This window comes from Pyrus communis, chromosome 10, assembly GCF_041283825.1.
Source record: "Pyrus communis isolate YQ-2024b chromosome 10, ASM4128382v1, whole genome shotgun sequence".
Classification (NCBI taxonomy): Eukaryota; Viridiplantae; Streptophyta; class Magnoliopsida; order Rosales; family Rosaceae; genus Pyrus; species Pyrus communis.
In genome coordinates, this window is record NC_142574.1 from 32,325,107 (window position 1) to 32,348,190 (window position 23,084).

At 38.1% G+C, this 23,084-nt stretch overlaps 1 protein-coding gene and 2 long non-coding RNA genes across 4 annotated transcripts; all 3 read right to left on the reverse strand.

The window, feature by feature from the left end:
- Positions 1–3,547: 3,547 nt before the first annotated feature.
- On the reverse strand, positions 3,548–5,230 carry LOC148693931 (uncharacterized). The gene is made up of 2 exons (XR_015952715.1): positions 4,989–5,230; positions 3,548–3,867 (listed from the first exon to the last, which is right to left on the reverse strand). It is a non-coding gene; the product is annotated as an uncharacterized LOC148693931 (long non-coding RNA).
- A 7,353-nt stretch (positions 5,231–12,583) lies between these two features.
- Positions 12,584–13,802, reverse strand: LOC148693932 (uncharacterized). Its single transcript, XM_088677098.1, has 3 exons — positions 13,704–13,802; positions 12,871–13,510; positions 12,584–12,771 (listed from the first exon to the last, which is right to left on the reverse strand). The coding sequence occupies exons 2-3, from the start codon at positions 13,508–13,510 to the stop codon at positions 12,761–12,763; spliced, it is 651 nt and encodes a 216-aa protein (XP_088533224.1). The 5' UTR covers positions 13,704–13,802; the 3' UTR covers positions 12,584–12,760.
- A 5,788-nt stretch (positions 13,803–19,590) lies between these two features.
- LOC148693933 (uncharacterized) lies at positions 19,591–21,449 on the reverse strand. 2 transcript variants are annotated; one of them, XR_015951849.1, is made up of 5 exons: positions 21,062–21,449; positions 20,911–20,961; positions 20,680–20,765; positions 20,491–20,529; positions 19,591–20,158 (listed from the first exon to the last, which is right to left on the reverse strand). It is a non-coding gene; the product is annotated as an uncharacterized LOC148693933 (long non-coding RNA). The 2 variants fall into 2 exon arrangements; XR_015951848.1 differs by having other exon boundaries at positions 20,680–20,811.
- Between the last annotated feature and the right edge of the window lie 1,635 nt (positions 21,450–23,084).

Genomic DNA, 23,084 nt, shown 5'->3' on the forward strand with positions numbered 1-23,084 from the left:
GCAGCAAGGATTCAAGAGTTGGATAAGTGATAGGAGTGTCACGAGCTTGTGCAGCACCCACAGTCATCTCAAACGCTGGCCCAAGATTATTCAACACAATCTGAACCAGTTCGTCGTCACTCACAGGTTGCCCAGCAAGGGCAAGGTTGTCAGCTAGTGCATTCATTCGATCCAGGTAATCCGCCACAGATAGATCACCTTTTTTGGTCTGCAACAACGCATTTCTCAGAAACAAAATTCGATTTTGAGACGTGGATGCATACCTTTGCTCAAGAGCTTCCCAGGTAGCTCGAGCCGTTCTTTTGCTTGCCACCACAGACAAGACAGAAGCAGTGAGAGAGCCATTAATCCAGCTAAGAATCATTTGATCCTGCTGCACCCAAGTTGTGTATGCAGGATTGACAGTAGCTGAACCATCAACATGTTTTGCAGGACATAGCACCGTGCCGTCAACGTAGTCTATCAGATCCCTGCTTTTCAGAATAGGAAGAATTTGTGCCAACCACAATGGGTAGTTGGTCCTATCTAATTTGATATTGACGACAGTGGAGAATGGCTGGAAGGTAGGAGTTTGGGGGTTGGGGTGGACCACAGGAGCAACTGGAACATTGTTTTCAGCCATGGAAGCGGTGTTGGGAAAGATGACAGGACTAGGATCTTTGTCGTTAGACAAAAAAAGCTCTAGAGACCATATAAAACTTAAGATCGTAGGTATTTCACTTTGTTTGCATACCCATTCAACTATGGGTTGCCTGTATTTATAAGCTCAACAAGATAACAACTGAGGGTTTGAAAACCCTATTTACAAGGAGATTCAAACTTCAAGGAATCCATAACAGAAAACTACGGATTACAAGATTACAGAGATACATCCTAGAAACAAGGAAACCTAATCAGTGAGGAGTTCAAAACAGAAACAAACTCCTGAAAGTACGCTGGACTCCTTAATGCACGGTTGAATTATCCTGAGGTTGACTTCATCTAACAGCGCTCACCCTTCAACATGCCCTACAGGTTTTCATGGTACGGCATGGGATTTGAAAATATATCTTGCACATAAAAGATTGTAATAAGAATGTATCAAACATATGGAGTCATGTATGTATCAACAGGTTTATGTGGTACGCTGCAGCCCCGCCTTCTCTTTCCTCCATTTTGTTAACAACACAACAAGATTTCAAATGAAAGACCTAGGTCTTCAAACATTTTTTGCGGACATTTTCGCTTGCAGGCCCTTGCTCAATGTGAGATGACACGAAGCAGTGTAGCGTAAGAATCAATGCTATATCTTCAGTATTGTTAACTGTGATAGGCATTAAGGGTGTTTTTATGCTAAGGGTTAGGAAATTTTGTACAGATGGTGGCCTCAACTGGCCTACGGAATACTGGTGCTGTTGCAAGTGCTCGTGCTGCAAAAATTTATGGGCTTGAAATTCTTGCAGAAAAAATTCAAGTAAGGCTATTCTTTTAGATTCCTTTTTCAGGTTTAATGTATAAGTTAACCGGCTTGTTTGAACATCAGATGGGTATTGATATGGTACATATCTAAATGGATTGAGAATTGACCTCTTCTCCTTTCTTAAGAAAGCAGAAGGTGCAAATTCACTGTTGTCTCAGCATGCTTGTTAGTTCGGTAGGGTGTTTGCAAATTCACTATTCTTTCCAAGCATTACAGAGTTCTACATGTCACATTTTCTTGCTTTGAGTATTGCATTTCTTTTACAATATGATACTGCAAAGATGCATCACTCTCTCAGATGTTGGATGTTTTAACTTATTTTGCACCTCTTTTTATTTCGTGAAGACGATGGCTGCTGGGGATTACTAATGACACCGCTTGATTAATTTACTAATACTTTGCCCTGGCCAGGATGATGACGATAATATCACTCGCTTTTTGATACTTGTAAGAGAACCGATAATTCCAGGGACTGACCGGCCATATACGGTGTAAACCTTTGCTTTGTTTTGTTTTTTTATTTTATGTATCTTTGCTTTCCTTTACTCTTCTGAGTATTTATTTATAAATTTTCTTCATAGACGAGCGTTGTTTTCACTCTTAAAGCCTTAGCAGTATTTGGTCTTAGGGGCATTAACTTGACAAAGGTAACGTTAGGTAATCATTTTCTGTTTTCTTTCATGCTCACTCACTGTGTATAGCTTTTTGACAATTCTTCTCCTTTTGGAGCAATTTCAGATAGAAGAGTCGCCCACAGAAGCAACGTCCACTAAGGGTTGTGGATGATTCAAATGAAGGGAGTGCCAAGTGAGTGGTAATAAGTTTAGAACATGATAAGTTTTACATATCCGCGCGAGTATATACAGAACAGACATGTCATGATATGACTCTTAATATGGGTAAGGTCGCTACAAAAATGACATTCTACAGATTGATTGATTGATCGATCTGTTTTGGCAGGTATTTCGACTACCTCTTTTACATTGACTTTGAGGCTTCTATGGCAGAGCCCCGTGCCCAATATGCTTTGAGACATCTGCAGGTCGGTCTTGTATCATTTAGATGCATGTTCTTTATTTTCTCAACTTTCAAAAACTTTTATTTTGTGCCGGAGGTTTTGCCACATGGTGACACACTTAAGCTTGAAATTACAATGTCTTCCTCTGAAACCTCTCCACCCCTCAGTATAAAGCATTGGTGATTTAAGGGTGAATTGCTTTCTTTTGCAGAAATTTGCAAGATTTCTTCGTGTCCTTGGTAGCTACCCAATGGACACGATTCCATAGAAGGCAGTCGTTTCTTGGGCTCAATTTCGTAATGGTTTTGGTTTCCAGACATGCAAACACAGTTCAACCTTCAATGTTGTATGCGCTGAAGCTGCATACACAGATCAAGCTTCAAATGAGGAGACAATTCCTTGCAAAGCTTCATTTTTCTTTCCTTTTCGACTCTATATCATTCTTTATTTCCTCTGAACGGGGGTTTTTACTGTTTCAGGACTGTCATGATATCTTGATACAACACCGGGAGGGTCCCTCCCGACTACCCAAAGTACAATCTGTAAACAATACCGCAGGATTCATGAAAGACAGAGATTTGTGTGTAACTTACGACTAAAGACAGTTTGTGATGCTCTCTGCTTTGTGTCTATCGTCATTTTACACTTGGTTCTTAGGTGTTCGCCCTGCAATCTCGTCCTCGGGATTATAGAGTAGAAAATCCGTTCAGAAAATATGAACTCTGAAGCTCTATAAATTCGATAAGACGAGAAATATCGTAATGGTGGCGAGGTTGCAAATCCGTGACCAACTGAAAACAGTAATGAGTAGACTCAGCGAGAGACTGCTGAGAGAACAGTTGGGAAAGACGCTCCCACATTTCATGAGAAGTGGACTGCCCAACTATCAGAGAAATGATTGGTTCAGTGAGAGCAGCACAAAGCATGCTAATAAGTGTCCGATCTGTCTGATGCCAGACCAGGTAAGTCCGTTAGGGGACGAGGTCACCACCAGAGGGACAACTTCAGAGGCATCACATCAGCAGAGCCGGCAAGGGCTGCCGCATGTAAGAATTCCTACCACTAGATGGTGAAGGTCAAGTAACATTCATAATATGTGGTAAAATATCAGTGATCACAAAATTCGCGCGGGCGCAATTTCTAACCATGAGTCCAATAACAACGTTAAACTAGACAAATAGAGTAATAGCCGCGAAATCCCATTAAACATTACAACCAAAGTAAACCTATTACAAAAGACGAACAAGCATATCATACTAATACGGAAACTGGATCATCTTATTCGTGGGAGATGGAGTCTCTATCCACGTCTTTACTGCTCTCACTTCATTGCAACTACTCTTGCTTACGGCTGCAGTTCCTTCAAGAAATCTTCGTTGTCAACCAGGACCTGCAAGCACAATGTCAAAAACCGAAGTAATGAGCTCAATGGCTAGTGCTGCAACGTGCAAACATTTTCACAAGTGGAAAAAAGTTAAACCGGCGCTCGGGCCTTCAATCTTTCAACTATAGATTAGTTACATCGTACATGCCACTCCTTGTCCTTGTCCCCGATAAAATCAACTAAATTGAGATTATAATGGGATGAAGCATATTAACACGTTCCATTTTTTCTTTGCACTTCAATGTTCCAATATCAGACGAAATGTAACAATAAAACAATGATGCATATGATAAAAGATCAAACACCTAAATAGAAAGTTGAGTGACAAGTAAACAAGTGAAAACTCTATGTTTTCCAGCCATCGGGATTAGGGATGGGCAACGGTTATGACGGATGGGTAACTGCGGTTATTTACATATAACTATTTATGTTCATACTCGCATAACCGTTTATCTGTTGGGTAATTGCATAAACTGTTATACCTATACCCATAACCATTTATAAATAGTTAACCATACCCATAACCGTGTGCCCATTTAACCATAACCATTTACCCGTTTTTGAACCCGTTTATTATTTTTTTTTACCCATTTACCCCTTTTTCACCCGTCTACATGTTTTTTTTTAAATAACTTAAAAATTACAAAAAAAAATTTTGCCATAATTTTCATTTTCTTCATTTTCTGACAATTAAACACCGTTATAGGTATAATTTAGCATGCATTTCCCTATTTTAATCATTTAAGTCCTCATACAATTCCAATAATTGAAATAATAGTTTGCGAACGATATTTTTCTGCTACACCCAAGTAAGTCTTTAATTATAATAGTGAAGAAGGAGATATGTACCCGTTTCTAAACATAGTTTTATGCAATAAGTAATTGATCCTAATCCCCCAATATATACACACACATAGAATCCCTCCCTTACTAACCAAAAAATTGAAACCCTAATTTGCATCTTTCGTTCCCTGAAGATCGAATTTTACGTAGAACTGTAGAACCCAGAAACGTACCTAAACTCATAAATTTATGCAGAACCCTAGCTATTTGTATCTTCAACAGATGCAAACATAAGATTAGAAGAAAAACATATAAGAACTAAAGCCAACACAAAAGAAACGTACCTGAGGTCATAATTATCTTTTTCCATGAGAGAAAGATTGAAGGTTGGACGGCCGGTAATCACTTTGGAGGAGCTAATTATAGCAAGAATATTTATATACACAACTTCTCGCATGTCAATGTTTGTAAAAGATTAATTAGAGAAATTTGTTAATTTAACAGATGAGCGGCGGAGATGAGAGAGAGGGCAGTGAGGAGGGAGAGATGAGTGGGGACGAGACGTTTGAGACTCTGAGTTTGACGGAGAAATTGAAAATTTAGGATCTTTAATTTTTTTTTAATTTTACATATATTAAATTAAATGGGTAAATGGATACCTGTTATAACCGCCGGTAATACCAATAACCGATGGATATCTGTTATAACCTTGGATAATACTCATAATCGTTTATTTAAATTTCACGGATAAACGGCCCATAACTGTAACCGTGAACTTTAAATAAACGGGTAACTGCAATTGTCCAAACTTATAGCTATTTTGCTCATCTCTAATCGGGATCGAGAAAAGAGGTGATCTTCCAGGAAAGTAAATGACTCCTATACTAACAAGGGAATACAGCAATATAATTATATTTATATTTAAATTCCTATTCGAACAGGACTCAAAGTCAACAACGGCCTCAGAGGATCAAAGATTCCCTTGTTCCCTGTGCCATATAGCATTATACACAAAATCAGGGAATAGTTCAATCAATCGTTTCCCATCCGATTAGCAAAAGGAAAGAGGAAAGTTAACCCTAACCCTAACAAAAAAAAAAAAAACCTAACCTAGCACAATGTATATACATATATATTAAGCACGTACCACAAATTCACACTCTTGCTCTTTGAACAAATCAAATCGATAATATTCTTGCTGCAAATATTAAAGCCATGTTTCCGGTCGGGCCGCCGCCAAAGAAGAAGATGTGTTTTAATAAGAGAAACACAGAGCCACAAACGTTGATGGACCTGCCTATGGATATCCTCGTCGACATCCTTATGAGGCTGCAGCCGGCAATTGAATCACTCAGCCAGTTCCGGTGTGTTTCCAAGACCGCATTAAATTTCATTGATTCCCCGTTCTTTGCTCAACTGCATACTTCACGTTTGCTTAATTCTGCTGCCTCTGGTGCTGCCATTGTCCAATTACCCCAGCATATTCTTCTTACTGAGTTTGGGACTCATGACGTCGTCAAACACCAAATAGGCTTGCACCCAATCAAATACACTACTGGCGCTGGTCACGACAACGCTAGTGTGATTGTATTTAAACACGCTCGTCCTGACTGGAAGATTTTCTGCGGCGGCTGTCCGTACGATGTACATTTTGTTTTCTGTAACTTGATTGGCTTTAAAGCCAGAAAATTAACAAGTTCATGCTTCTTGTTTGATGCTCTTAGGGGTGAAGTTCTACAGCTCCCATTGATGTGGAGGAACCGCTCACCCTTCAACATGGGGTCCAACATGGGGTCCGACATTACGTTTACGTGGTACGGCATGGGATTTGACAATCTATCTTGCACGTACAAGATTGTTTGTGTTTCCACATGGTGTAGACACGCGGATCTGGAGGCCCATGTTTATACGTTAGGTGCAAGTGCAACAACCTCATCATGGCGACAAATACACTCAGTTCCTCCTCGCGTTTTAAGTAATAAGAACGTATCTGCATATGGAGATATGCATTGGTTTATTGATCCATATCAACCACAAAGAAGTTGTAGTTACGATGCTGATTCTTGTATTATTTCTTTCGACTTCAAGAAGGAGGAATTCGTTTGGACACCTAATCCAAATTTACCTGGCTTCGTTAATAATTTCCGTGCCATGCATTTGCTTAACTTGAGAGGATCTTTAGCCATTGTGGATTTTTCTGATCATGATCGTTACGGCGGTTATGGAGGGGAAAGGTACGTTGACATATGGGTGTTAAAAGATTATTCGAAGAAAAAGAAAGAGTGGACGATGGATTACAAAATCGAGACCCCAATTATTGTGACAAGTTTGAAGTCGGCTATTGGTGAATGGGAGCATGGCATATTTTACACGTGCTTCCCCTTGCCTGATTGCTACTTTTTGGATCTAAGAAATAAATCCACGGAATGCATCCAATGGGAAGCATTATTCCGGAGCCTCTCTGGTTACAATTACAATTACTGGAGTGGGGAGAAGAAAACGAAGATGATCATGTACAGTTACACTAAAAGCCTGATTTCCTTACGAAATTATGGCAATTTGCTTGAAAGAGAAAAAGCGTGCAAGTGGGCAATTTTTGAAGCAGCAAAAACAAATGCAACCAGATTTTTCGAAACAGCAAAAACAAGTCCGTGGGGAATTTTTGAAGCAGCAAAAACAAATGCTCGGGCATTTTCTGAAGCCACAAAAACAAGTATGTGGCACTTTGAAACTTTATGTTGAAAATTTATGGCGGAATGATTACCAACAAAAGAAAATTATGAAGTAAAAGGTAATAATCGCAATTGTTCACTCTTTTATTATGAAAAATTTGTTTAATTTGAAAGCTATTTGGTCATTCATATGTGTTGAACCATAAGTAAAAATGTGACTCTTGTATTCATGAAAAATTGAGATTATCTATTGGCGAATGAGGATAATACCTTAGCATGCTTGCAGAAAACTTCTTTAGTCGTTTTTTTTTTTTTGGGGGGGGGGGGGGGGGGCGCGGCGCGGGGGCGGGCGGGCGCTTCTAGCTCCATGTTAATTGGCAAGTCAACTAACATGATGAACAATATATAAAGCTTAAGACTAGTCACAATCTAGCAGTCTAATTGAATCTTGTAATCAACTCAAAATAATTCAAGAATATTGTGGGTGCACGAACAGATTTTAAGAACTGCATTTGAATTGGACTCCCATGTTGAAACAGCATTGGGTCGTGTACTTAAAGTGCAGCAACATTGACATTGCATTTCATTGGAGGGCAATGCGCTTCCACTTGATACAAGAGTCTTGGCAGAAGTTGAAAGTCTTCGCCTTGTTAGAAAGGATGATCCGGCCCACATTTGGAATACAACATAATACAGATCCCTTAACAAGAGGGATCCTTTTTTCATTTTTTTTTTTTTTTTTTTTAATGAGGATTATGTGTGGGGTACTCCACATCGAACTTTAATGATCTGAATTGTCTATTTTATAAGTCTCGATTCATAGATCATCCTTGCAAAAATTCAATTCAATCCGAATCCATTTGCCTATTTAATTATCAAGATAAAATTTCATTGTTTCTTATATAACAAAGTATTCGTTAATTTCTTTGAACCAATTAGATGTCTTAAACATTTCCGATTTGGCTAATATTTTGCAAGAATGATCTATGAGGTGCAACTTGAAAAATAGACGGTTCGGATCGTTAATTCGATGTGAAGTGGACCCCACACTTAATCACTATTTTTTTGAAAAAAAAAATGGGATCCCTCTTGTTAAAGGATCTGCAACACAATATATGTTTGTCATGCCACATATACCAAAAGCAAAGAATCCAAAATAACGATTCATGTGGTGTCGAATGGGTTTAATTAGATGGTTGCTATTATAGTGTAACGATGGAAACCGCAGAAGGCGTATTTGCAGAGCTTTTGAACTCGGAAAATGGAATGGAGTATAAAAAGGGGCCACTGAACAACCCTTAAATCTTGTTGTGTTGTTAACGAAATGGAGGAAGTAGAAGGCGGTGTTGTGGTGGTGTTGGTGGTGCTGGGGTGACTGAGAAAGGGAGAGAGTGACTCCGAGCAGCTAATAGAGAAAGAAAGCAAGGCAGCCCAAGCTTTTGGTCTCAGAACCACGCGCCGAACATCAAATGCTATAAAAAAAAAATTGAATAAATTAAGTTTTGGCCCAATATTCCTAAAGGAAAATGTGATGTAACTCTACTTTTTATACAAGAGCATCTTCACCCGTATTAGAAGGGCAAGAGTAAGGCAAGGATAATGAAATTACCTTTATTATTTATTTCAAAAAGTAATTGTCTTTGTGCTAGTTCATCCGTTTATAAAGTGAAAGGGCAAGGACAATGATGATTAGTATTCACAAATATATTCATTTATGCTTGATGCCTTGTAAGTGTGTACTTAGGAAGTTTGTTTTTTGAAAATAAAATTCTCTACTCTGATATTCTAATTTAAATACAAAACAAAACATAACGTTAGAAACAAGCATAATTAATTAAATAAAAGGCGAATGAAGAAGATGGTTGAAAATAAAATTCTCTACTCCGATATTCTAATTTAAAGCTGAATTTTTTTTTGAATTTTTTTATTTTTGGATTAATTCAGGCTATTAATTTACCAAATTTTGTTTAAATAAAATGCACCAGATCGTGCCATGTTAATTTTATTTTAACGTTGAAAATCCAACGACTAGCATTGCGCCCCGGGGGGAATCCAATGACTAGCATTGCGCTGGGGGCAGGTTTCTGCTGGAATTGTTTGCTGCGAACGGGCTCAAGCTCAGGAAATTGTTGCAAGGGCAGTCCAACGAGCGCCTAGGCCAATTTCACCTAATTGTTCTATCAATTGGGCAACTTTATTTCAAGAGGTCATTTCGGCTCCATTTTCTTCCTGAATCATGACTCCACTTTTGGCCCCGAATGCCATATTTGGCCCAATTTGCCTCATAAATTTAAAGTGTATTTCCACTTTATTCCCGCCAAATTTTGAGCCCACACTCGTTGACGTGGTATTTGGATATTCATAACTTTATTTATTTATATTGCTACACGTGTAGAGCCCAGTTGATCCCCTCTGGATTCTCAACGTGAGAATCATAGAAATCCTCACATTCTAGTTGTTCATTATATATTGTACGTTTAATTTTTGTTAGAAACTATTTGTGTTTAATTTTAAATTTTAAATTCAAAATAAATTTTGACCGCATAATGTACATGAACGGTTAAGATATGAAGATTTCTAAGATTTCCATAATTTAAATCCGAATGGAATCCAAATCCGAAAATAAATACGCTCACTGCATGCCACATCAACATCTAGATGAAATATGGTGGGACTTGACGACACATGGCAAATGGGACAATAGAGAGCAATGAGTTAGAGCATCTCGTAGTGAAAATTATAAAATAGAGAGTGAAAAGTGCAGTAAAAAGAATGGAATTTTAATGAAAAGTCCGCGGTACTGTTCACTTTAATGAAAAACCACATTTGTACACTAAAAAGTCAAACCTGATACTATTCACTTTACCCTTTATTTTGTCCTTATCGTTAAAACTCAAAGTTTTCAAGCCATTTTCATTAGTTTTCCTTAAAAATAATAGTTTCATTATTAGCACATATTATTGAATTTTATTTTTAAATTGTTATATAAAATGACTATTTAGACTTTATAAGATTTTAAAATAGAAAATTATTTTATGAATACACCCTCAAATTATGTTTAACGTTTTTTCAATTTTTTTTCAAGCTCACAAGCAACTCTCACATTTTATTATAAACTAAACCCGAACTAGAAAGGTAAGAGAGAGTTGAAAAGTGATGGAGTTTTATAAAATTTTAATGTTTAGGAGGAGATAGAATTTGCAAAATAAAAAGCCCTGCGCTAAATTGTAAATATGTTAATTGACGAAAAAATGATATGAAATTTAATGTGGTATAATAATGAAAAAATAATAATGAATCAAATATTATCATTTTGTAAAATATGCAGGGGTATAATTGCTATTTGAAAATTTCATTAAATGAGCATTATTCAATATGCTTTAAAAAAAATTACTTGTTCTAGAAGTTGTTCTGTTTTTGCTTTTCTACTGTTATTGTCAACAATTTGTTAAATAAACATTTTTATTTTATTTTACCTAGTCCATTTGATGTTTTAGATTATTTAATAAGTTATTTTTTTCAAAAGCACCACACCCCAAATAAGTGCTAAAAATTTGAAGGAGGTGGTGACTTACAGATATAGGCCTTTTGTGCACGCACACCACCATGTAGTACGGTCGGGATCAGACCATCTCCAACCAATGGCTGGCCAGAGGGCTCGTTTTAGCCTTCTGGCCCTCCAAGATTCTCCAAGATATTAATATTTTAATGAACAGTACATGACCATATTTGCTTCCGTCTCCAACTGAGGGCCAAATGGCTCCTTTTAGCCTTATCACAAAAAACCGTCTCCAACCGAGGGCCATGGGGCCAAACATTTTATTATTTAAAAAGTACAACTTAAATGTTGTTTAAGTTTTATGTTGTTAAATGTTTTTTTAACAAATATGAAAAACTAGAAAGGTTTTTTTAACAAATCTGCAGGTCGGTCTTGTATCATTTAGATGCATGTTCTTTATTTTCTCAACTTTCTCAACTTTTATTTTGTGCCGGAGGTTTTGCCACATGGTGACACACTTAAGCTTGAAATTACAACGTCTTCCGAAACCTCTCCACCCCCTCAGTATAAAGCATTGGTGATTTAAGGGTGAATTGCTTTCCTTTGCAGGAATTTGCAAGATTTCTTCGTGTCCATGGTAGCTACCCAATGGACACAATTCCATAGAAGGCAGTCGTTTCTTGGGCTCAATTTCGTAGTGGTTTTGGATATCCGGACATGAAAACACTGATCAAGTTTCATTGTTGTATATATCTGAAATTGTGCGCCTTGAAGCCGCAAGCACAGATCAAGCGTCAAATGAAGAGATAATTCCTCGCAAAGCTTCATTTTTCTTTCCTTTTCGACTCTATATCATTATTTATTTCCTCCAAACGGGGGTTTTTACTGTTTCTGGACTGTCATGATATCTGGATACAACACCGGGAGGGTCCCCTCCCAACTACCCAAAGTACAAACTGTATACAATACCGCAGGATTCATGAAAGACAGATATGTGTGTTAAGACTAAAGACAGTTTGTGATGCTTTCTGCTTTGTGTCTGTCATCATTTTACACTTGGTTCTTAGGCGTTCGCCCTGCAATCCCGTCCATTCAGAAAATTTGAAATTCTGAAGCTCTACAAATTTCATACGACTAGAGAAATATAGTAATTGATAACGAGGTTGCAAATCCGTGACCAACTGAAAACAGTAATGGGTAGACTCAGCGAGAGACTGCTGAGAGAACTGTTGAGAAAGATGATCCCACATTTCATGAGAAGTGGACAGCCCAACTATCAGAGAAATGATTGGTTCAGTGAGAGCAGTACAAGCATGCTAGTAAGTGTCCGATCTGTGTGATGCCAGACCAGGTAAGCCAGATTAGGGGACGAGGCGACCACCAGAGGGACAACTTCAGAGGCATCAGAATCAGCAGAGCCGGCAAGGGAAGAAGCGGCCGCTGTGGTGGTGATGATAGGATCGGATTAATTAACAACGGTTTGATCTTTTCTGTAAGAGGAGAATTTTCTGGAGTATGATTTGGGTTTTTTTGCTGTTAAACTTACTTTGATCTTCACCCTCACCCGGGTCATGGAGAACTTACAGAAGGGCCTGCCGCATGTAAGAATTCCTACCACTAGATGGCGAAGGTCAATTAATATTCATAATATGCGTGATAAAATATCAGCGATCACAAAATTCGCACGGACGCAATTTCTAACCATATGAGTCCAACAACAATGTTAAACTAGACAAACAGAGTAATAGCCGTGAATTCCCATCAAACATTACAACCAAAGTAACACAAGTGCCTATTACAAAAGACGAACAAGCATACCATACTAATACGGAAACTGGATCATGTTATTCATGGGTGATGGACTCTCTATCCACATCTTGACTACGCTCACTTTATTGCAACTACTCTTGCTTCCGGCTGCAGTTCCTTCAAGAAATCTTCGTTGTCAACCAGGACCTGCAAGCACAACGTCAAGAACCGAAATAATGAGCTCAATGGCTAGTGCTGCAACGTGCAAATACAACTGAATTAGAACATGTAAGTACGTTTACTTACCGCAATTAGGTGTCCACGCAAACACACCATTGCGCGAGAAGTTCCGTTCCTTGTAAAAGTTCACCTGTCCGGGCTTCAGACGAGCAATTCCTGAGAAAACAAAATCTTCAACCCATATGTCCAGCATAACAGTAATGATCCCAAGAAGTACCAATGCCCTGTCGAAAAACCATCGTTTCAGGGGTCGCGGATTTCCTGCGGCAGCTGCGGAGGTCGTTCCGGCAGAGACGACAGCTGCAGAAGTCGTTCCGGCAGAGACGACAGCTGCAGAGGTCGTTCCGGCAGAGACGTTCTGCTGCTGGTGCTGCTGCTGTGGGTCAAGGACATCGACCACCGCCTCCACCATCTCCCAGTCAGTGGCAGACTGGAGACTCCCAGTAAGCAGCATTTCGAATTTTCCTCCCCTAGTCTTCAGTTCCTCAGAGGCCTTTCTCTTCAAGACACAAAGGAGTCCTGATCGTCCGGTCTCGAATCCTGTTAGAGCTTGGCTAACATGTATGGTCTCCATATTGTCCAATCCTCCGGCCTCCTTCACTTCCGTTAATTTGCCGTGACAGTCGTCGACAGATTTGAGGGTATCAAGGATACGGCGAAGTGAAGGTTCGGGTTGAGATCGGACTGCGGGTTGGGCTGAAGCCATCTGTATTTCAATCAAACAATTAACATCACATAAAATTAAAATCTGAGAAAAGTGATTAATAACGAAAAGAAACCTCTGGAATTATGTAGAACGAAGAAGAGAAATTAATCTACAGTCACATCCACCAGATTTAACAGTTAATTTGCAGAGACAAAAAATAGGAATTGATTTCAACACGAAGAGCATCACGTACCTCTTCGGGATCTTGATTCTTCGAAGGCGAGCTGCGATGTGAGGAGGAGAAGAAATTTGATAGCTTGCATTATATATACACCGCCAACACTTTTGAATTTCCCACTTTCTTTCTGTTAATACAAAATAAAAAATGCCAGCTTCTAATCCGAGAGAGAGAAAGAAGAGAGGGAGAGGAGTATTTACCATAATTTAATACTTAATTTCATAAATGTTTTTATTTTATTTTATTTTATATATATATATATATATAACCTTTAAATATAACAGAAAAATCATTTAAATAGACCTAAATACTCTCAATTAAAACCAAATAACAAACCCTATTGGATCAGAATTTAGATAAAATGAGAGGCCACTACATTTTGTGATGTCATAGTATTCCCAGTCAATACCAATGAAATCAAGGATCTTAGTATAACTGAAATCTTGAAGGTGACTGGCAATTTCAATCAAGCAAATATCATCATCGTGTGAAGGTTTTGCTCTGGTTTAATTTTAAATAAAAAATTTAAAATAATTTCTAACCGCATAATGTACATAAACGGTTAAGATATGAGGATCCTTAGGATTCTCATAATGCAGATACCAACGAGCTCTAAATCCGAAAATAAATACGTTCTTTGCATGCCACATCAGCATCTGGATGAAATATGTGGGACTTGACGACACGTGGCAAATGGGACAATAAAGAGCAGTAGAACATTAGTTAGAGCATCTCTTAGTGACAATTATAAAATAGTGAGGGAAGAGTGCAGCAAAGAGAATAATTTTATTAGTAGCAGACTACATATTATTGAATTTTAGTTTTAAATTGTTCTATAAAATGACTATTTAGACTTTATAAGATTTTAAAATAGAAAATTATTTTATGAGTACAACCTCAAATTATGTTTAACGAATTTTTCTTCAAGCTCTCAAAGCAACTCTCACATTTTATTATAAAACTAAACCTGAACTACAAAGGTAAAAGAGAGAGTTGAAAAGTGATGGAGTTATATAAACTTTTAGGGGTGTGCTATCCACACACCCCTTGTTAATTTTTGTTTGTTGATATTTTTCAATTAATCTGATTCAACGGTTGAAAACTATAAATGTGTGAAAGAAATAAAAAAAAAAGAGTGGATAGCACATCCTAACTTTTAATGTTCAGAAGGAGATAGAATTTGCAAAATAAAAAGCCGTGAGCTAAATTGCAAATAAGTTAAATGACTAAAAATGATATGAAATTTAATGTTGTATAATAATTTGCCAAAATAAATAATGAACCAAATATTGTCATTTTGTAAAATATGCGGGATATAATTATTATTTGAAAATTTCATTAAAGGACATTACTCACCATGCTTTGAAAAAAAACACTTTTTTTTTTAGAAGTTGTTCTATTTTTGCTTTTCTATGATTTTCTACTATTATTGATAACAATTTTTTAAATAAGCAATTTTTTTTTTACCTAATCCATTTGATGTTTTAGATTATTTAATAAGTTTTTTTTTTAAAAAAAAAAAAAATACCACACCCCAAAAAAGTCCTAAAAATTTGAAGATGGTGTTGATTTACAGATTTAGGCCTTTTGTGCACGCACACCACCATGTAGTACGGTCGGGCAATTAATTTTCAGCAACAAAAATCTCTCTCTTCTTTCTCTCTCTAGGATTAAAAGGCTGCCAGTTTTTTTTTTTTTTTTTATTAACAGAAAAGCCTGGGATTTCGTGGCGGTGTTTACATACCGCAGAAGTAGGCTCACTCATATTCCATGCCATCAATTTCTACTCGTCTCTCAGAAAGTGGAAAATGACGATGGAATTCAAAGCGAAGGCACTGGTTTCGGTTATATATGTGCTCTCCTTCCTGAGCTATGGCGGCGCTGCAGCTACTGCTGTGACCAGCACCACCGATTACTCTGCTGCACCTGGTGCTGCGACCAACACCGACCACCACTCCGAAGGCGGCGTCGCATCTGGTTGGGATCTTGCATCCAACCTCCAACTCCGAGCACGTACCACTTTCTGCATGTGCAACACGACTTGTGGTACGTAATCTGATTACGCACCTTTCATTTTTTTTCCTTTCTTGTTCTGTTAAATTGTTTGTTTGGATCAGGAAGATTAGCAATTAAATCGATTTTTGCAACTTCTTTTCTTATTAACCCAGTCATGTCCTGGAGGATGAATTGGAATAATATTTAGGAAAAAACTACCGTTTAATTAGTTTAATTTCTAATGCAGGCTCTGTTTCAGCTGGTGCTGCGACCAACACCACCGATTACTCTGTTGGCGGCGGCGGCGGCAGATCTGGTTCGGATTTCTCGTCCAACCTCCGACTCCGAGCATGGGGCAGCGACTCGACTCTTGGTATGTATTCTGATCATCTTCTAAATTATCTTGTTTTGCTCCTGGTTCTGTTTTAATTATCATGTTTGTTAATTTGGCTGGTTAGAAAATTATCGTGTTTGGATCCTTCTGTTTTAGTTATCTTGTTGTTAATTTGGCTGCTGAGAAAATTATCCTGTTTGGTTCCTTGTTCTGTTTTAATTATCTTGTTTGTTTGGCTGCTAAGAAAATTGTCCTGTTTGGCTCCTTGTTCTGTTTTAAGTATCCTGTTTGTTTGGCTAGCAAGAAACAAGATAATTATTCTGTTTGGCTCAGGAAGTTAATTATTCATTAGTGTAGTAGAAGATAGCAATTAATTCGTTTTTTCATTGACTCTGGATAAGCAAACCAGACCAAGCACGGGCCAGAGGATGGATTAGAAATTGGAATAACATTTAGCGAGATACAAAATGGAAAGTTTAATTGATTATATGCATATGTGGAGTGAAACTAACTGTGGTGGTGTTGGTGTTGGGGCAGCTTTAAGGCGTGTGCCGCAGCTGCAGCCGCTGCCTCCGGTGCCTTCTGAGACACCTTTCTCCCTTGTCCCCGGGGGTTTGAAACAGGCGATAGTGGCTATTATTGTGGCACTGCTGTTTTTTGAGATTCTCAGCTTCGGGGAAGCGGTATTGGTCCTATTTGTGATACTTAGAGTCGCTTCAGCATTCAGAGGATTGGAACGTTACTTTTCTTAGGATTCTTCTATATGTAATGTAATGTAATGTAATGTGATGGTCTTCTACGAATCTACAGAAACAGACGTATGTGGATTGGATGTTGAGTGGATGACTGATAGAATGAATATTCACTACCTATCAATTGCTAATTTTTCATTTTTATCAAAAACAGACATATGAATACATGCAAGTAAAAATGACTAATACCTTGTGGTTCAACACATATGAATAACCAAACAACCTACAAATTAAACAAAACTTTCATAATATATAAGAGAGTGAACAGTTGGGCTTATAACCTTTTTATTTCATAATTTTCTTTTGTTGGTAATCATTCCGCCGTAAAGTTTCAAAGTGCCACATACTTGTTTTTGCTGCTTCAAAAACTGCCCACTTGCACATTTTTTTTCTTTCAAGCAAATTGCCATAATTTTTTAAGGAGATCAGGCTTTTAGTGTAACTGTACATGATCATCCTCGTATTCATCTCCCCACTCCAGTAATTGTGTTTGTATCTTGAGAAGCTCCGCAATAACGCTTTCATTTCGATGCATTTCGTGGATTTATTTCTGAGATCCAAAAAGTAGCAATCAGGAAAGATGAAGCACGTGAAAAATATGCCATGCTCCCATTCACCAATAGCTGAGATCCACCTTGTCACAATCCTTGGGGTCTTGATTTTGTAATCCATTGTCCACTCTTTCTTTTTCTTCGAATAATCTTTTAACACCCATATACCAACGTACTTTTCGCCTCTATAACCACGACCATGATCAGAAGAATCCACAATGGCTAAAGATCCTCTCAAGTTAAGCAAATGCATGTCACATAAACGATTAACGAAGCCATGTAAATTTGGATGAGGTGTCCAGACGAATTCCTCCTTCTTGAAGTTGAAAGAAATTATATAAGACTCAGCATGGTTACTATAACTTCTATTTTGTGATTGAGATGGGTCAATAAACCAATGCATGTCTCCATATGCAGATACATTCTTCTTACTTAAATCACGAGGAGGAACTGAGTGTATTTGTCGCCATGATGAGATTGTTGCACTTGTACCTAACGTATAAGTATGGGCCTCCAGATTCGCACCTCTCCGCCATGTGGAAACACAAACAATGTGGAAACACAAACAATCTTGTAGGTGCAACATATATTGTCAAATCCCATGCCGTACCACGTAAACGTGTATGACCCCGTGTTGAAGGGCGAGGGGTTCCTCAACACCAATGGGAGCAATGGGAGCTGTAGAACTTCACCCCTAAGAGCATCAAACAAATAGCATGAACTTGTGAATTGGCTGGTTTTAAAGCCAATCAAGTTGCAGAAAACAAAACTAACATCGTAGATAAAGGCCCCGCAGAAAATCTTCCAGTTAGGAAGAGCGTGTTGAATACGATAGCACTAGCGTCGTCGTGACGAGCGTCAGGAGTGTATTTGAATGGGTGCAACTGCAAGCCTATTTCGCGTTTGAGGTTGGGACCATCAAACTCAGCAAGAAGAATAAGTTGGGGTACTTGGACAGTGGCAGCACAAGAGGCAGTAGAATTAAGCAAACGTGAAGTATGCAGTTGAGCAAAGAAGGGGGAATCAATGAAATTTAAGGCGGTTTTGGAAACTCATCGGAACTGGCTGAGTGGTTCGATTGCCGGCTGCAGCTTCATAAGGATGTCGACAAGGATACTAATAGGCAGGTCCATCAACGTTTTTGGCTTTGTTTTTCTCGTATTAGAACACACCTTTGTCGGCGGCACAACCGGAAACATGGCTTTAATATTTGCAGCAAGAAAAATATTGATTTGGTTTGTTCAAGAGTACTCAAGAGTGAATTTGTGGTACGTGCTTAATATATACTGTGCTAGGGTTGGGCTTTTTTATATCGTCAGGGTTAGGGTTAACCTTCCTTCTCCTTTTGCTAATCGGAATGGAAAACAATTGATTGAATTATCACCTGATTTTGTGTATAATTTTTTTTCTTCTGTAGCTTATATTTTAGAGAGGAAGAGAGAGGGTGCGGCAAATAGTGAGAGTCAAAAGGCTTGAGGAATTGTGATCGTATTACTTTATGTCTATGCCCTTGTTCATATTAGTAGGAGAGAGAATTACTTCTTCCCCAAGAAACAGGAGTTGTACAAGAAAATAATCTCCTAGATACAAAAGGAATCCTACATAATTGCTACTTAAGATTTACATGTACAATCAAACACATGTTATATTTGCGCGGTTTTTTTATCACATGTATTATAATTACTTGGGCAATCTCTAAAGCAGCACATTCAAGTACTTGGCACATTGAACATTTCTGGTATGAAATGATATAATACGTACCCGAGGATCCAAAACTTGTGAGGAAGATTTATATGCAGCGTGTTGGATTAAAGTTTCAGACGTATAGAAAACAATGACTAACTGTTTGGACCAAAAATTAGCTGCCATGCGTCCACCTTCTAACCCTAGTTACTTGTTAATTAAATATATCATTTTCAATTTTTAAAACTGATTTTAAACATTGAAATTAAAAACTCAAACCCTTCAAGTTCCCCACCTACCCCAGAAAAAGTAAACAAGTACCCACCCACGCCACCCCTTCAATTGATTCTTCCAGTGTCGAGAGATCGAGAGAGAAACATGGCGAGGAATGGTGGGGTTATGATACGACAGACTTTGCTTGGAATTGGAAATGGGATAAGCAATGGCTCCTCTAGCCCCTCCTCCTTCCAAGTTCTCCATCGTCTTCACAGTTTTCCAAATTGTATCGAAACCCTAAAAGCCCTAACTTCGATCCCAACCACACCGTCTTTGTCCCTGTCGATTCATGTTACTTCCACACACAAATAACCCGTCTTGCTCGGTTCCTTTCATTTTCTGCAACACCAAAGGCGGCTGTCCTCAGTCCCCGCCCCCTCCATGTCCCAGTCCCCGTCCCCAACCCCAGGTAACCCCCTCTCTCTCTCTCTTCCAATTTCTGCCATCTGATGATTGTTTTGTTGTTGCCATTGAGACTGCTGTGTATTTTTATAGCAATTAAATTATTAAGTCCCGCAGACATCGTCCTCTTGTGGAAAGATGAATTAAAGATAGCTATACAAAACGTTAAAGGTAATTATTTCTCTGATGCATCATCGTCATCTGTATGCCCATAACCTCATACTAGCCTGCCTTATCTGCGTGGATTGCTTCACTTTTTTTCCCTTCATTATTTGCTTGCTTTATGAGACAAACTAGAAACATAAAAGAAAGGCGATCATCATGTCACATGATACAGGCAGACGAACATTGTTCGTGGACGTTAGTCCTTTGTTACTACTCCCCCTCCTGTTTTAAGCGTTCTGGGCGATGGCACCTCGTGCCAACAGCCAAGCCCAGGCTCTTCTTATTTAGGCGTAATTTTGCTTCGGCTTCTCCCTAGGGTAACAAAACGAAAAAATATCCACCAAAACTACTGGTCAGAGAAAACTAGAAATCACCATAGTTAGCAATCGTCGTGGTTAACCGCAATACATCATCTGGAAATATGCAGATTCCAGCTGCATATACACAGTCCATTCAAGTGGGGTTCAAGTTTACACGCAGCCAAGGAAACGAATGCCAAACCCATCCCTAAATTTTCTTGTATTCATTTTCAAAGCGTTTTTCTCTTTTTTATTCCTCACTTATTATATTATGTATGCAGTTTTTAAATCAAGTAATAAGTAGACATTTGCATTCAAACAAAATACAAGGATTGAGTCATTTACCGACTTAAGACCCAACAAGTGCATTGAGAAAAAGACGTCCTACAAAGAAGACAGAATAACTGTTAGCGGTCGAGTCTAGTGATTTTGAGGCATAACAGAAATAATGGCATTGTTCTTCAGTGTTTGAACTTAGTCTCAAATAAAAGAAAATACTTTGGAAGATCAAATTTAACACAAGACCATATATACCTGGGGTGGCAGGGGAAAAACATATATTGTTATATGTTTAACCTGCTCACATAATTCAGGAAAGAATGGATGTATCCATTTAGAGGCTGCACAGCCCATTGCCCATTGCCCAACATGTGAGTAAATTCATTACTTGAAAAATAAAAGAAACAAAAATGACCATTCATATAATGATGATCAAATGCAACAACAAAAATGAAAGTAAATTCATGGATCACGACTTAGACGTACTTTTCTTGCAACCACAAGCCGTGAAGAAGAGAACCGATGGAAGGCGTTCATCTATCTCAATAATAAAAATGATTGAATTAGAAAAAATATAGAACAAAACCACAAATTATTCAACGAGGTTTGGTGCAGAGAGAACCTCAAAAATTAATACCTTTAATTTTGTTTAGTGCCCTATCATAACCATATTCAGTGTTAAAGAGGACAGTGTTTGGTGGATATGGAGGTGGAGGTACTGTATCACCTGGCCACCACCAACTGCCAAATGGAGGTAGAGGTAGGGGACCTGAATCCGAATCTTTTTGGCATAAAAAACCCTAAATTCCTCTTCGCCATTCTCCGCCTCTCTCTTCCGCTTCTTCTTTCTTTTGGGTGATTTCTATCGGCAACAAAATGCTCTCCTCGACCGAACGAGAGAGCGACGTCAACAAACACAAAGGCACAAAGGCTCTCCGATCGAGAGAGCGACTACTATCAGAGACAAAGAGAGAGAAAAAACGGATCAAGAATAATTGCTGCCAAACCCGAAGCCCAAATGCTACGATCGGAGACTTTAGGTTTTTCTTTCTAAATGCTAGGTTTTTTATTATTTCTTAAAAGTCTTTTAAAATTCTTCTAAATCTGAATTTGACTACACCTCCTTCAGTGTAGTGAGAGAACAAATTGACTCGAACTCGACGCTTATGAAAGGGAAGTTATCACTAGACTATTGCGAATTGACTACTTTTATTTAAGAAAAGCAAACTATACGAAATGGTTTAAATTTGTAACATGACTCAAGAGTGCATTGTCGTATGAATTCACCTTTTGTCCTTAAACTATATTCCGGTTGTAACATCCCACATCGACCAACGGAGATGGGGTGATGTGTCTTATATGTACATGTCCACCTCCATATAACACGAGGCCTTTTGGGAACTCATTGGCTTCGGATTCTATCTGAACTCAGAACTTAAGCAAGTTAAGCAAGTTCAGGTGAGAGCATTCCTAGGATGGGTGACCCACTAGGAAGTTCACGTGTGAATTCCTTCCTAGGATGGGTGACCCACTAGGAAGTTCACGTGTGAATTCCTAGAAACAAAACCGTGAGGGCGTGGCCGAGTCCCAAAGCGGACAATATCATGCTACGGTGGAGCCGAGACTGGGATGTGTCATCGGTTCTAGAAATAGTGTGTTTTTGCACTATTTTTCTATAAAAAAAAAAAAAACTGGTTCGTTAATTGTGTGTTTTCTTTCCTTCCAGGAATAGTATGTAATTTTGGGGTAGTTCAGAAATGTTACACTTTTTGGTTCAATTTTAGAAATAATATGGGTTACTTTGTTGTATTTCTAGAAATAATGTTTATTGTGTTCACTTCTAAAAATATGTGGACTATTTTAGTTTAGCTTTAGAAATAATGTGGGTTATTTTACTATCGTTCTAGAAATAGTATTGTTATCCACTATGATTTTATTTATTTGTTGGGCATGATATTGATAACAGCACATGCAAAACTTATTTGTTTCTTGGCACACCCATGCTATAGAGTTCACTACTAATATTTTGATTGTAACTAAAGAAAATGAAACTGAGTCATGTTATAACATGGATTCCCAAAGCATATGCACAAAAATAAGTTCCATTCACATGATATTTTCAAATCCAATAATGAAAGTGACTAAATTGGCACCGTGAGTTTATCTAATTAATTTTGTTTGTTTCTCATGATTCCTTCATTTGGTAAAGTGTCCACTGAATATTTTAACATAAAAATTTGTTTAGTCCAATGGATATTTGGAGATACTTCCATGAATTAATGTGTTAGCCTATTGTATATAAATAAGTTTTCGTTTCATTTCTATAGACAAGTTACGGTAGTACAAAAAGAATCAAGTTGCAATGTGAAGTTCACCGGTTATTTATGAAGTCTTCAGAAACATGTGATCATGAAGCCACGCAAACATGAACAGCCAAAGAACGTATATTACTTGTAATGTTTGTGTATTGCCTTGTTCTGGTTTTTAATGCTCTCTAGTATAACTAGAAATGTATCATTCAGATGAAATGTATGAGTGTTATTGTTAATTGTATAAGAATCAGTTTAACTTACATGAGGGAATGGGTAACACATACATTTCTGTGCACTCTTAGTCAAGGTAAATAAGTCCTACAACATGAGAAAGTCTCAATGCACCTT

What these genes read in the sequence shown, in the direction of transcription:
- LOC148693932 (XM_088677098.1), bottom strand. Translation starts at nt 13,510, where the DNA reads ATGGCTTCAGCCCAACCCGCAGTCCGATCTCAACCCGAACCTTCACTT.